Source organism: Bidens hawaiensis, unplaced genomic scaffold (assembly GCF_021521415.1).
Source record: "Bidens hawaiensis isolate Kalapana, Puna unplaced genomic scaffold, B.hawaiensis_p1.1 tig00013806_1, whole genome shotgun sequence".
NCBI lineage: Eukaryota > Viridiplantae > Streptophyta > Magnoliopsida > Asterales > Asteraceae > Bidens > Bidens hawaiensis.
The window spans coordinates 215,534-232,976 of NW_027492180.1; the positions used below are offsets into that span (position 1 = coordinate 215,534).

The 17,443-nt window shown below is 36.8% G+C and overlaps 1 protein-coding gene across 1 annotated transcript; it reads right to left on the reverse strand.

Moving 5' to 3' along the window:
* Positions 1 to 2,634: 2,634 nt before the first annotated feature.
* Positions 2,635 to 3,032, reverse strand: LOC143544999 (glutaredoxin-C1-like). Its single transcript, XM_077036961.1, has one exon. The coding sequence runs from the start codon at positions 3,007 to 3,009 to the stop codon at positions 2,635 to 2,637; it is 375 nt and encodes a 124-aa protein (XP_076893076.1). The 5' UTR covers positions 3,010 to 3,032.
* Positions 3,033 to 17,443: the final 14,411 nt, after the last annotated feature.

Here is a 17,443-nt window from a genome sequence, read left to right on the forward strand (position 1 = left end):
GGATCCCGCCACCGACGCCAGGTTGTAGGCTGTTGAGCGTCTGTCGCTAAGCACGGAGCGGGAGGTGCTGCGACAGCGGCAGCGGATGGACCATATGGGGCGCCAGATCAGCTGGATGGTCGGCTGCCTGGCGATTATTCATTCTGGACAGCACTACCCCGTGCCCGCGCCACCCCCTCCCAGTTTTAACCACGAGGCGAGCACGTCTGATGTGAGACGCAGACGGCGCGACGACGTGGATGCCGCCGGTGAGGGTTCGGGGCCAGACGCAGGGAAGAGGGCGACGACGACGTTGGCAACGTGGCGTTCAGGGCAACCGACGACTTCTTTGACTTCAAGGCCTTCATGTAGCTTTTTATGTTTTATTTCTTATATTTACTTTTATTTGTATACTTTATCCCTATAACACTGGTTTTGGTGTATATATGTGTTAATTGTTTTGACCGAACTTTTACAAACGATTTATTAATAATAAATAATAAACAATATTAACAAAATAAAAGGAAACAAAGAAAAAAAACATAATAAATCAAAATTGGTGTGTTTTTCTTGGAAAAACCGACCCATACGCCGCGTATAGCTCTATACGCGACGTATTGGTCGGTTTTTTAGCAATTAGGGGGCTTGCCTTAGAAAGCCCGTTTTACAAATTATGTATGTTGCACTTTTTTGTGGCCTTCATAATTTAGTTTGACAAATGAATAGGCTTTGGTTGTAATCCATTGTCACTAAAAAGAATGTGGTTGAAAAATGGTAAAATAATTGAGTTTGAGAGCATTTATCCCTTGTCACGATATATGCTTATGCACGTCTATTACGTGATTGTTTATGACAATTTTTCCATTGAGATCGTCACCATGTATAAAAATGGATCACTATCAAGTCATGTTTAAAATGTTATCACGTTCTTAATTAAGATTGTCCGCTAAATTAGTTATGTTATTCTTCACCTTCTAAGACAAAGATAATTGGCGATGAGCTAGTGGTGGAATGGTAATGGAGAGATTTGGTGTTTTATGCGATCCATGTGTGAACCCTGCTCTCAACATTTAGTCTCAAATGCACCAAGGTGATGATAGAAAACCAGACAAATAGGCGACTTTCTCACTACATTGTCTTGCCTTCGGGCGAGTGTTCACAGGCGTTGGGCTTGGGTGAGGGTTTTTCCCGAATCAAAAGACGAATGTATCCTGATGCTGTGAATTTAACAAGTAGCCCATTTAAAAAATTCGTTGCCCGTTAAAAAAAAAAGATAAAGATAACTAATGTAATTAAATACATTCCAAAAGTTCAAATGGCGTAGACCAATACATATAATTAGAACATTAGTTTTAGCCGTATTTACTGTATACGTGTTGGTAAATGTTTCGAGTAAATATGTATAAAACTGTCATGCTTTACTGAAGTGGATTTATAATAAATATATGTTGTACTTCAGTCAAAAAGTCAAAAACTCTATACCACGCTTGATTCCCAAGATTAGAAAATATTACCCTCACTGTATGTATGCTGGTCTTTAACTAGAAACCATGTATGGCTATAAACGGGAAAAAAAAGCCTTGAGAGAAACAATTGTGCATTAATACATGTGTTATGTGCACAAGATCCAAAACTACTTTTGATTTGAGTTAAAATAGAATCAAGATGAATGCAACATATACAAGCTAACATATGTTTTGAGGTTAGACGCCCACGCAAAACCTAATAATACAAGCTCGTATAATATGTGAGACGGATATATATAGTATATTAACATCATGTTGTACCACAGCGGCGAATCTACTTTTGTGGTAAGCCGTCCCTTGTGAATTTTCTTTTGTATCATTAAAGTATAAAGATCCAGACCGACCTGTATGAGTATATAACCATAGTTAATTGAGAAAATTTTCGACCTTGCGAGAATTTTTTTTGGGTCCCCCACCATTGAACACATGATACAGGAAAACATATAATTAATTAAGAAGAATTAGATTAGCAGTAATATATTAACTATCCCCTACTTGTGGCTAGTGACAGAATGACTTGGGTTCTCCCGTGGAAACCCTTCGATCCCCACTTGTGTCACTTTGAGTGAATATTGACAATGAAAGATTTGAGCTATGCGTTGCGAGACTGTCAGTTTGGATTTGGGTTTTCGTCTCACCCTGCGTTAAACCAGAGAATTCTGTTATTGTGGTGGCACAAGGGCTGCCAAGTGGTAGCTGGCGGTGTGGTTTCTTGGGGGAACGCCAAGTAAAACTTTGAATCCAGCGTAGCCCTGGTTAAGATAACATAGTCTAGCCAAAATGAGGAAACGGGACTCCAGATTTTGAGAGTGCCGTAGCCTAAATATAAGAAATTTTTTTGTTATAAAAAAAGTAATATATTAAATTTGTGATAGGAGGGAGTGATTACATCTTCTCTCGGGTAAGTAAAAAACACCAATCTAAGCATATATATCAAAATCCTCCTCGTCCTCTTTCCTAATTTTACATAATTTCTAAAATTTAAAACATAAAACTAGCTAGCTAACCACTTAAATCATCATACGATTCTTCTTCTTTCTCTTTACCAAAATAAAGAAAGAAGGTAAGAGAATTAATTAAAACTAAAATTAAAATTAAAATATATATAATATATAATAATAATATATAGTTAAAGCCAAAGAGCACCTGCCTCTTTGAGAAGAGGAACAAGTGTGCCATTGATGTGAGAAGCCATAACTCTGTCCATAGCTCCGACCAGCTTCCCGCCGACGAACACCACCGGCACCGGCGAAGTGCTGCCCATCAGCCTCATCAACGCTTTCTCCATATCCTTTCCCAGAGGCTGTTGGTCCAGCTCGTACACGGTTGGGTTGACACCCATGCCACAAAATAGGCGCTTGATCACATGGCACATGCAGCAGCTGCTCAGGCTGAATATCACCACGGCGTTCTCGGCGGCGAGGCGTTCGATGCGGTGCAAGGGGTCGTTCACGGTGGTTGGGGATGGCAAGTAGGCACCCCATGATTCGGTTTGGTAATGCATACTTGTTTTGTGATCAAAGTGGTGAAATGAAATTAAATGAGAGATAAATGACAGAGAGAGTGTGGTTTGGAGGATTATGATGAGTTAATTAAGTTGGTCTGGTATTTATAGAAGGAATTTGGTGGGTCCATCATTCATCATGGAATAACCTAGCTCATGTATCATTTAATTTAATATTATATGCAGCCTTTAGTAAAGGAAATCTTTGATCTTAATATATAATCGAAAATAAAGATTTGGCATAATACAATCAAGATCTTAAAAACAATGACAATATAGAGAATTCATTACTATAATTTGTTAAAACAACACAGTTCAATGAAAGGGTTAATTTGTTTTCACTTTTGATGTCAATTTAAATCATTTATTGTGATTTATACTTGAAATAATAATTACTTCAGTTTTTTAACTGTTCTTTTTAGAAGACCACAATAATAATTACAAAATTCAGCAAACCTATATTTGCATAACAAGTTATGTAATTGAAGTTGCTAACAAGCATTTTGTAAATATACATGCAAACCCCAAGTGATACTCGTACTTGGATTTTAGTAGTATTTTGAATACCCTATATTCTAGTAATGGAGGGGCCAGTAACTTTTCATTAAGTTGCTATTAATTAAGCGGAATTCCAATTGATAAAGAACTGATTATGAAGATCAAATAGCAAGAACAAAAAATTACGAACCAAATGCTTAGGGTTTTTGATTAACTGGAAACGATTACAATACAAAAGGAATGAATGAAAACGATTAAGAAACAAAAATCAATTGAACTGAACTGATCCAGTTCAGTTCAATTGATTTTTGTTTCTTAATCGTTTTCATTCATTCCTTTTGTATTAACAAACACACTCAGGTCGTTAAAACTTCAGATACGTTGTACAACTTTAGTCCTTCAGTTTGCATGAGATGTTCAGTTTGTGTCATAACTTATGTAAATAGTCTAACAAACTATTAACAAATGTCACAACCAGTCCCTGAACTTATTAACCACATGATGACCAAGCTCAAAACATCAACAATCTCCACCTTTATGACTTGGTCATAAGAATCATCAATCACTAACATGCAATAGATCTAAACATAGATCAAACTTAGCACTAGAACAACTTTAGTCAACATATCTGTTGCATTGACTTCAGAATCCACCTCTTTAGAGCCAATAATTTCTCTAATAAAATGTAACCTAACACTTATGTGTTTGGTTCTATCATGAAACACAGGGTTTTTTGACAGTTGCATAGCCCCTTGACTGTCACAAAACACGACAGCTTTATTAACATTGAATCTCAATTCTGCAACAAACCCTTTTAACCACATTGCTTCTTTAATTGCCTTAGTTAAAGCAATGTATTCTGATTCAGTTGTTGAAAAAGCAACTATATGCTGCAAACTTGACTTCCAACTTATTAAACTACCATACGCCAAGAAAGCATAGCCAGTCACATATCTTCCCCTATCCAAGTCTATAGCAAAATCAGCATCTACATACCATTTTATCATTGCTTTTGGACTTGGATCAAACCCAAAAACCAACCCCACATGTTGACTTCCATTCAAGTATCTCATAATCCACTTGACTGCTTCCCAATGTGCCAAACAATGACATGACAAAAATCTACTAACTAAACTCACAGAATAACCAAGATCAGGTCTGGTGTATACCATAAAACATTAGACTACCAACAGCATTAGCATAAGGTAGATTTTCCACTTTTACCCTTTCTTATTCTGTACTTGGAGAATCACTCTTTGACAGCTTAAAATGTGCACTCATAGGAGTAGTCACAGCCTTGTTAAGATTCATTGAAAATTTTATAAGTATCTTCTTTATATAAGACTCTTGTGACAACTTTAAAATCCTTTTACCCATATCTCTTTTTATCTCCATTCCAGTATTTTCTTTGCCTCTCCTAGTTCCATCATCGCAAATTCTTTCATTAAAAGAGCTTTGTTACTGCAACTTCTTCTTCATTTTTGTAGGCAACCAACATATCATCCACATATAACAGCAGATACAACATGTTACCACAATCACATTCTCTAAAGTAGACACAAGTATCATAACTACTTCTAGAGAATCCATGAGTAGTCATGTACTCATCAAACCTAAGGTACCATTGTCTAGGAGACTGTTTAAGCGTATATAATAACCTTTTCAACAAACATACTTTCTCCTTTTCCTCTCCCAGCTCAAAACCAATAGGTCGATTCATATAAATCTTCTCATCAAGATTATCATGCAGAAAAGCTGTTTTAACATCTAGCTGCTCAAGTTCCAGATCCTCACATGCCAGTAATGACAATAACACTCTTATTGAAGTATGTTTAACAACAGGACTGAAAATTTCAATATAATCCACACCCTCTTTTTGTGTGAATCCTTTTGCAACTAGTGTAGCCTTAAACCTAGGTGCTTCACTTGCCAAACCTTCTTTAACCTTATAGATCCATTTACAATCTACAAGTTTCTTATCAACAGGTTTATCTACTAACACCCAAGTTTCATTCTTAATAAGAGAATCCATCTCTTCTTTCATAGCTCTAACCCATTTGTCTTTTTGCTTTGAATTTACTTCTTCTGTGTAAGTGATAGGTTCATAAACATCTTCACTCTCAGCAATCATAAGAGCAAATGCTAAGACATTCTCAACTGAGTCATCTTATTTGTATCTATGAGGCTTCACAATCTTCCTTCTTGTTCTATCTCTTGCCAATTGGTAACTATTTGCTTCATCCTCCTCATTAACATGAGAATCATCATCAAGTTCCTCATTTTCTACCAATTTAGGATTTAACTCCACCTCAGTCTGACCATTTTGCCCTTGATCAGACTTGACTTTTCCATTACTTAGAACATCTCTCTACATCACCTTTTCATTAAACACTACATCCCTACTGATAATTAACTTAGGAATAGCATCATCCAATCTCCACAACCTATATGCTTTAACACCTTCTGGATTCCCCAAAAACACACATTTAACTGCTCTAGGATCCAATTTATTTTGTTTTACATGAAAATATGCTAATGACCCAAACACTCCTAAATGACTATAATCTGAAATCTTACTTGACCATCTTTTAACGGTGTTTTTAAACCTTCATTAGCTGCTGTTGGAGATTTATTCACTAAGTATGCTGCAGTAGATACAGCCTCTGCCCAAAATGTCTTAGTCGATTTTGACAACATACATCTTACTTTTTCAAGTAGTGTTCTATTCATTCTTTCTACCACATCATTTTGTTGTGGTGTACCTAGAATAGAAAAATGCCTAGAAATTCCATGATCTGTGTAATACTTATTAAACCAGCCATGCAGAACTCTAACCCGTTGTCTGTTCTCATCTTCTTGATTCTTCTATTTGTCTGATTTTCAACAGTGCTCTCCATTTCTTAAACTTGTCAAACACTTCATCTTTAGACTTTAACACATGAACTCATACCCTTCTTGAGTAATCATCAATAATACTTAAGAAGTATTTGGCTTCACCTAAAGATGAGACTTTAGCAAGACCCCACAAATCAGCATGTATGTAATCTAAAATCCCTTTAGTACTATGTATACCCTTAGTTAAACTTACTCTCTTTGCTTTACCAAGAACACAATGCTCACATTGCTCTAAATCACAACTACCCAACTTGTCAATAGCCTATTAGTTCTTTAATGACCAGCCCATTATGCCATAATTCATCCAAATTGACAGTTTTACCCTCAACTACAAACACATACTCTTTCTCGGCTTCCCCATCTAAAACATATAGGTTATTATCCTTTCTTGAACCAAATAATAACACTAAATAAACATTGATTACTTTGGCCTTTCCATTTCTAAGATTAATAGATAAACCTATACTCTCTAGAAGTTTCTTTTCAAATCAGGAATGTACCTAACTTCTTTCAGCTCATACTTAGTATCATTTCCTAATCTTAGAACAACAGAGCCAATTCCTATAATCTTGCATGGTGTATCATCACCTAACTAAACCATACCTGTTTTTTAATCATTAGATCACTAGAAAAACTTTTTCCTAGTGTCATATGGTATGAGCATCCAGAATCTAAGATCCAGTTACTTTCTGAACCACTCTTTTCTACCACCATCACATTACCAACATCAAACCATCTGATGATTCACCATCAGAAGGAGTGCCATGATTCTTTGATGAATTAATTTGTCCCATCTATTTTCCCTCTCTCAGGACAATCTCTTCTTGATATGCTTATCAGAATTGCAGATATAGCACCTCTTTTTCACTTTGGATTTAGATCTTGCTTGTCCTTTGGATTTGAAAGACCTTTGATCAGATCTTCCCCTTGCAAACAACCCTTCACCAGATTCTTCCTTACAATATGATCTTTTTTTTAACTCTTTTGAAATTAGGGCTGCAAGAACTTCGTCCATTGTTAAATTTTCTCTACCATATATCAAAGTGTCCACAAAGTGTTCATATGATGAAGGTAGAGAAGCGAGGAATATAATAGCCAGATCTTCATCTTCCAACTCCACTTCTATATTTTCAAGATCTAATATGAGTTTATTAAACTCATTTGTGTGATCCTCCAAAGACTTTCCAGAATTCATATTGAAGGTGTATAATCTTTTCTTCAAATAGAGCCTGTTTGCCAAAGACTTGGTCATAAATAATGATTCAAGTTTTGACCAAACACCGGCTACGGTAATCTCCTTTGAAACCTCCCTAAGAACTAGATCTCCGAGACCCAAGATTATAGCACTATGTGCTTTCTCCAGGATATCCTTCTTTCCCTTGTTGTTATAACCCTCCGGCATATTCGATTCACACAATAACGCATTGGAGATGCCCTGGTGAACCAGAAGTGCCTTCATCTTGACCCTCCATAGCAAGAAATCATTCTGGCCATCAAACTTCTCAAGATTGAACTTCGTTGTAACAATCTCGGCAACTCAATTGTGAAATTAATCACACCGTCTTCGATAATCAGGAGCGACAAGGCTCTGATATCACTTGCTAACAATTAAGCGGAATTCCAATTAATAAAGAACTAATTATGAAGATCAAACAGCAAGAACAAAAAATTACGAACCAAATGCTTAGGGTTTTTGATTAGCTGGAAGAAACGATTACAATACAAAAGGAATGACTAAAAACGATTATGAAACAAGAATCAATTGAACTGATCTAATTACAAGCCCTAATACCTCTTATTAACACACATACTCCCGTCGTTAAAACTTCAGATGCTTTGTACAACTTTAGTCCTTCAGTTTACATGAGATGTTCAGTTTGTGTCATAACTTCTATAACAAGCTAACGAACTATTAACACATGTCACAACCAGTCCCTGAACTTATTAACCACATGATGACCAAGCTTATAACATCAACATTACTAAATTCTGATGAACAAATGTCTAAAACTTGATTTACATATTTTTCAAGTGAAACTAAGTACTAAAACTAGCATGTTTATGTCTCAAACCACAACGTCTAACTATGAAAAACTATTTTACACAATAATCCTACTTATATTTTGAATTAGTAAAAGTTGTGAAGCTTTATGACATTTATATAAGCTATTATGAGCATCAATATAACCGGAAATCAATCATTGAAAATATTTACTATAAAATCAATACGCATCTTCTAATAGATAGTATACCACATCCTACTTTGTTTCAAGTTTTCAGGGAGAAGTAACCCTAATAATAAGTAAATTGTTGAGTTTGTGGATGCTTGGGTTTGGTTTGGGCCGGTTTACTTGAAGACTAATGATTTGGTTTTAATGAAAATAGAAGACATGGGAGGTTTTGGTCGGCCCTATATCTCTTTATTATGGCCCGTTTTTGTTTCTTGTTGAATAAGATAGTAAACCTAATGTATCTCTGTATATACAGATTTTGTCCTTGTATTTCCTCACAAGTGAGATAGTAGCAATAATAAAATATCCTAGTTGCAGCCCATGACGTAGGTTAGCCTAGAACGAACCACGTAAATCTCGCGTATTCATCTTCGTTTAATTTTTCTCTTGCAGTATTAATGTTCGTGTTTTGTGTGTCCTAGATCCTAAAAAGTGGTATAAAAGAGCTTAGGTTCGTTACACACCATAGAATATGATCACGGAAGAGAGTTTGTGATCTAGGGCTTGTATCACGGTAGACGTAGCAGCTAGAAACCCACTCGATCAGGAGGTTATCAACAAAATAGTTTGCAATGCTCAAGAAAAAGGAAAAAAGGCAGCAGCCTTTGTTTTTTTCTTCAAGAAGGGATAAAAGGTTTTGTTTAATCATTGTTATGGCAGAAGACGGAAAGGTTTCGATACAGAAGTTTGACGACAAAAGTTTGGTTGAGGGAAGAAGCTGTCACACCCCGCCAAGGCGGAAACGCGGGCGCACGACGTTCATGGATAATCACAGCTATTGATTAACGTGGCGATCCTATATGCAATGCGATGCTTGTATATGCCCACAAATTTCTTCCTGATTTTAATAACCTGAAAAACATACTTAAAAGTCAACATAATGTTGGTGAGTTCACAGGTTTTAAATGCATGATTAAATCCATTGTTTGGAAGATATTGAGTTTCAAACGTTTAAAATGTATAAAACATGAAATGATTTTTCAAATATATGTTTTCATGATTAAAACATTTATCAACAGCTTATGTTTTCATGACAAAACGTGCTTTAAAACTTGTTTATGTTCACGTAAATAAACCGTATTTCAAAAGTTATTTATGTCTTCGTGACTAAAACGTACATTGAAACTTATTTATAAAGTTGAAAACTTTGTTTGTTACGAGTGCGTTTTCCCGATTAAAGCGTTGTCCAAAAAGTTTACGTTTACGAACTTAAAAGCCCTTTTATATACAAGTGAGTGTATGCAATGAAACATGATATATACGATAACCTAAACAAGATCGATAATCCTTTGTAGACTAGCTAAGAATATAAATTAATATATGACAATGAGCCTATAATCAAACCCAAATCCATATGTATGCCCGACAACCGTGCCATCACGGTGTGAATTATAGAATATATGTTCCCATTAACATGTCGGTTAGAGCGACTAACCATGAGCGGGGGATCAATCCCGATAACTACCCACATATTCCTCAGCTAAACCCATAGTTAATGATTATAGAATGTATTGATTCGAAGATCTTAAGGGCCTCGTGTAACTCATGCTCATATAAAGATTCTAGACCCAATTACAAATTTTGTCCTTTAAAAAAAGCCAAATTACGATTCGTGTCCTTTCCTTGCAGGCGGTGTCCTTTAAACATTTTTTTCCTACACGTTACGTCCTTTACGCTAACTGGGTTAGAAAAACTCAGTTAAATACCCTCACGTGAGACGCATGTGAGGGCATTTTTGTCTTTTCGTATGTACCTGCAAATTTATAACACCTTCCCCCTCCTTTCTCTCTTCTTTCTCTCTCTATGCCACCACCATCACCATATCACAACCACTCCGGCCACCATACCCCCACCCACCCCGTTGCAGATTCCATTCCATTCCCACCGCCGCGTCAACCACTCATCTACAACCACCACCACCACCACCACCACCTGGTCAACTCTCCATTAAACCTCCTGGTCGAAACCCGGCCACCACCACCACCGGAACCGGCCACCTCCAACCCATCCACAACCACCGGATCCGGCCACCTCCAACCCATCCACCACCACCGGATCTGGCCAACTCCAACCCATTTCGCCTCTACCTCCACCACCACCTAACCATTTCGCCTCTACCTCCACTACCACCAAAGCATTAACCCTAGAAACCCTAGATCTCAAACCCACCAAATCACCCAATTTCTCTAACTCCGACGACAATCCAACACTGACCCACGAAACCCACACCCCCAGTTCCCACCACCACCTCCGCCGCCACCGTAAACCCACCGGATACCCTGTTGGATATCCATGAGCAGATCCGCCGCCGTAAACCCACCGTAAACCCGCCGCACCATCTTCTTATACAGAGACAGGTTCCTCTGCAGCAAGTTAAGCCTGGACTCCCCGTGATCTGTCGGGCCTCAGCAGTGACAATGACAAGATCAGATCTGACGATGTTGGAGTAGTCAACGAAGGCGGTGATGTTGGTACGAGGAAGGAAAGCGGCGACGTGTTGGAGGTCAAGCATCTCACCTCGGAGCTTGTCTGCGTTGACATTAACGAGTGTGATCTGGTCGGTGATGTTGGGTTAGGATAGTCTGTGCTACAAGGGAGAAGAGTAGAGAGAGAGAGAAAGAAGACGAGAAGAGAGAGAGTATATATCTAATAATTACTATTTATTTTTTACAATAATATATTTGAACCACTTTGTTGAAAAGACCAATATACCCTCACATGCGTCTCACGTGAGGGTATTTAACTGAGTTTTTCTAACCCAGTTAGCGTAAAGGACGTAACGTGTAGGAAAAAATGTTTAAAGGACACCGCCTGCAAGGAAACTAAAAAAAGGACACGAACCGTAATTTGGCTTTTTTTAAAGGACAAAATTTGTAATTCTGTCAAGATTCTATGTCTTGCTCACTAATTATCGTATTAAATAAGTTTATGCAAAGTTGTCAAATAAGTTTGTGCAATGTTACGAAATAAGTCTAGGTAAAGTTATAAAATATGTTTATGCAAAGCTACTAAATAAGTTTATGAAACGTAATCAAATAAGTTTATAAAAAGTTACTAAATAAGTTCATGCAAAGTTACTAACTAAATTAATGCAAAGTTATCAAATAAGTTTAGTATGTTTCTCCCCCCTAGTTTGTAAAACAGTAAAAGAGAAAAGGGGCCGGGAAACTCACCTCGGCGTCAGTGAATGATGTGTAAGAACTCTTGGGTGTATCCATTCTACGTGTGTCCTAAGACAAGTACGGATTAACTTAACGAAGTATGTCGGTTTATGCTACGTGCTCATCCAACACCTAGACCTATGTGATTAACTTAACTCGTTAGCTTATAATTTAACTTTAGGGTGTTTTGTCTAACAAATAATAATCTAATATATTTGCCTTCATAACTTGTTTGATATATATTTATTTAAAAAAAATATAACTGATATATCTACTAAGAGTTATACTTTATAGTTTTAAAATAAGCATGCTTTTAAGGAAACCAAAGTAATTTCCTAATTTATTTTATAATTCCAACTACTATATTAGAGTAAGTTCAACGACAATATTAGTTAAATTGTCTATAATATTTTTACTTGGATGAACTAACATAGCTTAAACTAGATTTATAGTGTTAAGGAGTTAGAATGATGTTCATACCACTAAACTAGCTAGGTGAAGATTTCTAGTGAGAAAATGTAGACGATCTTGAGTACTAGCTTATGTCCAATTCCTAGAATTTGAATATTCTTTATTAAACGTGATTAGCCCCTCTGAAGCCTAGCTTGTACGTGTGTATGTTACCCAAAGCCATTGGCTGGTGACCGCAATTTGCTACGGTACCGGTGGTGAGGAACTATGGATGTGGCGTCGGCTACGATGGTGGTTGAGGAAGTGCACGGAGGCGTGCATAAACAGAAGAGTGAGAGGAGCGTGGAGGTGGCGGCGGCCTGCGGTGGTGGTTACCGATACCGTACGGTGGTTTATGGTGGAGGTTGTGGCTGGCGTGAGCAGCTGATGGTGGTTGGTCAAGGATGTGAGCTTTTATTTTTTTATTATTTTTTTTTTGTGTTTGATGTGTGTGATGTTCTTCAACAACTAACGACCCTTATATAATGGTTTTAAGGTGTGCATGTATATATTCTTGTATGTGTGCATGTAACAGATGAGATGAGAAGGGACAAGAGGGTAGTAGGTTTGAGAATGAAGATGGTATGCATTTGGAATGCCTTATCCATGGTGGACTTGCTTTAATCATTCTTTTGATGAAAAATTTATTCAAGGTATCGTTTCCATTCGTGACCCAAGGTGCAGATGCTTTTCTTGTGTTTCTTTCACTATCTTATGCTCAAGGTGTCATAATATAGGTCAATAGGAAACACTATAAATGAAGTTGGTGCCATTCCATTTTTTACATTATTGACCATAGTACAACCATTTTGTGAAATTATGGATACATGTGCTTTGTTTCGTAGCTAACACATATGAAAAGCTAGATTGATACATATGATTTTGATATTTATTTGAGTTATATTAATTTAGTTTCTAGGTTATTTTTAATAATTAGTTTGAATTTACTCTCACGCTTAGTTGAAATTTTCATTCGTTACGCTATGTGGGTTTGTTTACCGTAGTATAAAATATCGTTACACTTCGAATAGGGTTCAGAGTCGCTATTTGTATGCGTACACCTATACATAAATGCATATGCGCGCATAGAGTTTTACTAGACTAGGAATGACATGATGAGTGAACATGTATTTTAAGATGCTTATGAATGATAATAGTGTTTAATTAACGTTAAGAATTTGTACGGATTTTATGGGTTGTCACAGAAGCAGATTGAAGCACTACTTTGTCAGAAAGACTTAGATGTAGTGCTAAAAGATGAAAAACCAGACAAGATGTCAGAAACAGATTGGAAGAAGTTAGACAAGAAGGCTAGGGCTTGCATTACTCTATCGTTATCGGAAGATGTGGCGTTTAACATCATGTAGGAAACCACAGAGCGTGGTATAATGGATGCACTATCCAGCTTGTATGAGAAGCCCTCAGTAGTGAATAAGGTCTATCTTATCTGAGAGCTAGTGACAACTAGAATGAAAGAGGGTGTGTCAGTTACAACGAATATTAATAATCTTAATTCGATCATGTCCCGCTTAGTGTCAGTCGACATTTAGTTTGATGAAGAAGTTCAAGGCCTTTTTATTATACTGTTTGCCTGATAGTTGGTCTCAAACAGTGACTGCGGTTTGTAGTTCGTATACAAAAATTATATTTGATGGTTTTAGGACTTGATTCTAGGAGAAGATTCAAGACGCAGAAGTTCAGGTGATCATCAGGCAATATGTTAGTCATAGAAGGAATATGTAGGGGAAAAGAATGAGGCAGTGCGTGTAGAAAGAGAAGTCAGACTAAAACTCGTAAAGATATTGAATGCTGGAGTTGTAAAGAGATAGGACACTTCAGGAGTCAGTGTCTGAATGATAAGAAAAAAGTGAATGTTATAGAAGACGACATAGATGACGAGGTCACTAGTGATGAGGCCTTGGTTTGTAGTGTTGAGAGTAGTGTTGATTCCTGGGTATGAATTCTGTGCATCATTTCATGTCACTCATTACAGTGAAACAATGAAGAATCTAACGTTTGATGATTTTGGAAGGTTAAGACCTGCAAACGATGAAGTTCTGATGTTACGGGCATGGGTGGCATTTATTTGAAGACTTCAGCTGGTTCATTGACTTTGAGAGATGTCAGGGTTATTCCAGGTCTGAAAAGGTTGGTGATTTCTGTTGGGTAGTTGGATGATCAGGGGCATAAAGTTAAGTTCGGGAACAGGCAACGGAAAGTGATTAAAGCTCTTGTCATGGCTCGAGGAAGAAAGAGAGGTTTGTTGTACATGGTCAGTTTATCGTCTGAGGGAGTGATCTCCCCAATTCAGAAGAATGTCAAAATCCGGTTCACAAAGTCTAGTGAGCAGAAGAATGTTTATTTTGCAAGAGATAAATCCATAGCCACATGTCAGATTCTGGTTGAACGTGTATGGAAGAGGAAAACTAGTTAGAGATGTTCGTGACAGTAGGAGCAATGGTAGTCAGTCAGTCAAAGATTCAATTACATCTACCAAAAGACAGTGGGTCAAAAGAACCAGCGTTTCATCTGTTAAAGTCTCTCCAAAAGGTTACCTGCTACATATGGAGAGTGTTATTTGCTCTCAAGGTATTCCAAGATCCGGCAGTTCGTGTAAGTGGGAGCCGGTCGGGACAGAGGACGAGTCAGTGGCAGTTGTGGCCATGACTGATGTGTTGGAGCTCGTGGGAGCTTCAATGGGCCTTTAGGTTAGCTAATGAGAAGGTAGCTGCAACTAGGTGAGTCGAGGAGATTACTAGAGGTACAAGTATTCACAGCGCATTACAGTTTGAAGTTTATCAAACCTCCAAGTGGGAGATTGTTAGGTTTGTGGAGGCTTAGGCTTGATTTGGGCCTAGTTTACTTGAAGGCTAATGATTTAGGTTTAATGAAAATAGAAGACATGAGAGGCTTTAGGCCAACCCTATATCTCTTTATTAGGGCCCGTTTTTGTTTCTTGTTGAATAAGCTAATGCATCTCTAGGTGCAGCCTGTGGACGTAGGTTTAGTATAAACCAAACCACGTAAACTCGCTTGTTTATCTTCATTTAATTTTTCTCTTGCAGTATTGTTCGTGGTTTGTGTGTCCTAGATCCTAACATAAATTAGGTCCAACAAAGTTATAATCAGAAAGTGACCCTAACAACTAATAAAAATTGAACCGCTACGAACTATCAAAGAATAAAAAGTTAAAGAAACATGCGTTATGAAAATATTATTGCAGCTAAAATAAAAATAATGTCCGTTAAACCGATTTGGGATATGAAAATCATTTAATTCGTCATATAATGAAAATTGAAAACCGAAATACCGTTGATGTGCCAATGACTTACATCATCACATGTGATATGTGAGAAGTGAGAACCACCACTTTTTAATCAAACAAGTAAATTCTTCACAACAAATGCTTATGCATCACAAAATTTATTCCCCATATCATAATCATTATTCTGTAACGATGATATACATTTATAGAGTATGGGTATGTTTAGCAATGAGTTTTTATGAGCTTTTAAGGGCTTCAAGCTTCAACTTTTAAGAAAAATCTCATATTCAATTAAAAGCCTTGTTTGGTTGAAAAAGCTTGAAGCTTTTAAGTCATGAGAAAAAACTTAAAGCTTGAAGCTCCTACTAGTAACGCTTAGAAAAAGCTACAAGATTTTAGTATTTTAATTACTTTAATAACCTTCCAAAATAAGTACATCTAATATTATTCTTTTTGTTATATTCATTTTTGTCATTTTATACATTTTATTAAAAGCTCCAACTACTCTGCCAAATATTTAAATATAACTAAAAAGCTACAGCTATCAGCTACCAGTTACAGCTACCAGCTTTAAGCCAACAGTCACCATCTTCCAGCTAGTTTTGCCAAACATACCATATAGTGTGTATTTATAGAGTATAGTGGGTAAAATTATGTGTAGGGGAGGACTATAAAATAAAACGAGAGGGATTTTCGACACGTGATGCCACGTTAACAAAGAGACTATTTTCACTTTAGAGGTGTAGGGGCTTGTAGCCTATTTTATTATTAACGTTAACAAACCCCCCCCCCCCCCCCTCCCCTTTATTATTAATTTCATCACACAACCGGCGATAAAAGTAGCCCTCTTCCACACACAAACTTATCGCCAAATTGCCAAGGGGCGGTGTTCCACAACCTTCCTTTTATCACCATCTACATATAGCCTAAAGTAATATAACGATGTTTTTGAGTTACTAAGGAAAGTATAAAACCACCCAAAAATGAGAGAATCAATTTTGGAAAAGAAATCTGAAAAAGGTATTTGGTTAATTTTGTTAAATGGAAATGTAGAGGGAGTGTTGGTGTTAATTTAAGAAAAGATTTGTTTGGTAAAGTGAGGAGGCGTGCCATGGAGAGAGAGAGAAGGTAGGTCAAAACGAAGGTACTTTAGGATCAACACCCATGCCTTCATCAATTTATGATTACCATGCAATTTTATCCCCCACTTCAAATTCACATAAAACTCAACTTTATATTACCATCAAATTGTGCGTGATTGAAATATCCAGGTGATTTAAGGTGTTTAAATCATAACCAAAAGGCTACATTCAAATTTTGCAGCAGTTGGTCTCAAGGTCTAATAATATAGGAGTGATAGTTAATGTTTAAAATCTTATGGTCACAGACTTCAAATCAGACTTAAGGGGTTTTCCCTTAATGGGCCAGTGGTGGGATTTCTTCTGTATACTATATAGTGTTTCTAGTTGAGTTATACTTTAAGCGTCAAAATCTGTATTGACGGTTGAGTGTTGACACCCGTCTCAAGAAGACCTACTCGGATATGGAGTGTAAAACATTTATGTGAAAGACTGTAACTACATCTTTCAGATCTAAAGGCCTCATTGTTTTAAATGTTGTTTCCAGTTGTATTGCTTCATTATTGTAAACCGATTGTAGAACAACCCATTTTTGATTTAAAATTAAAATACATTTGATGATATAAAGCGACTATATCTGTAATACATTTTTACATAATATAAAGAAACTTAATTATCTTTTAATTTATTTGTATTAAATTATTTATTGTAATTTATACATTAACTTATATCATATATCATGTAATACACGGGTTTCTAAAGCCAGTATAGATATATAAAAAAATCATCACTTGGAGCACCATCAAATCCTCCCTTGTAAACGGGCCTTCTACTAAAAGCGTGCGAGTCCAACGC

Bases quoted from the DNA above. Each gene is read 5' to 3' on its own strand.
- LOC143544999 (XM_077036961.1), bottom strand. From the start codon at position 3,009: ATGCATTACCAAACCGAATCATGGGGTGCCTACTTGCCATCCCCAACC.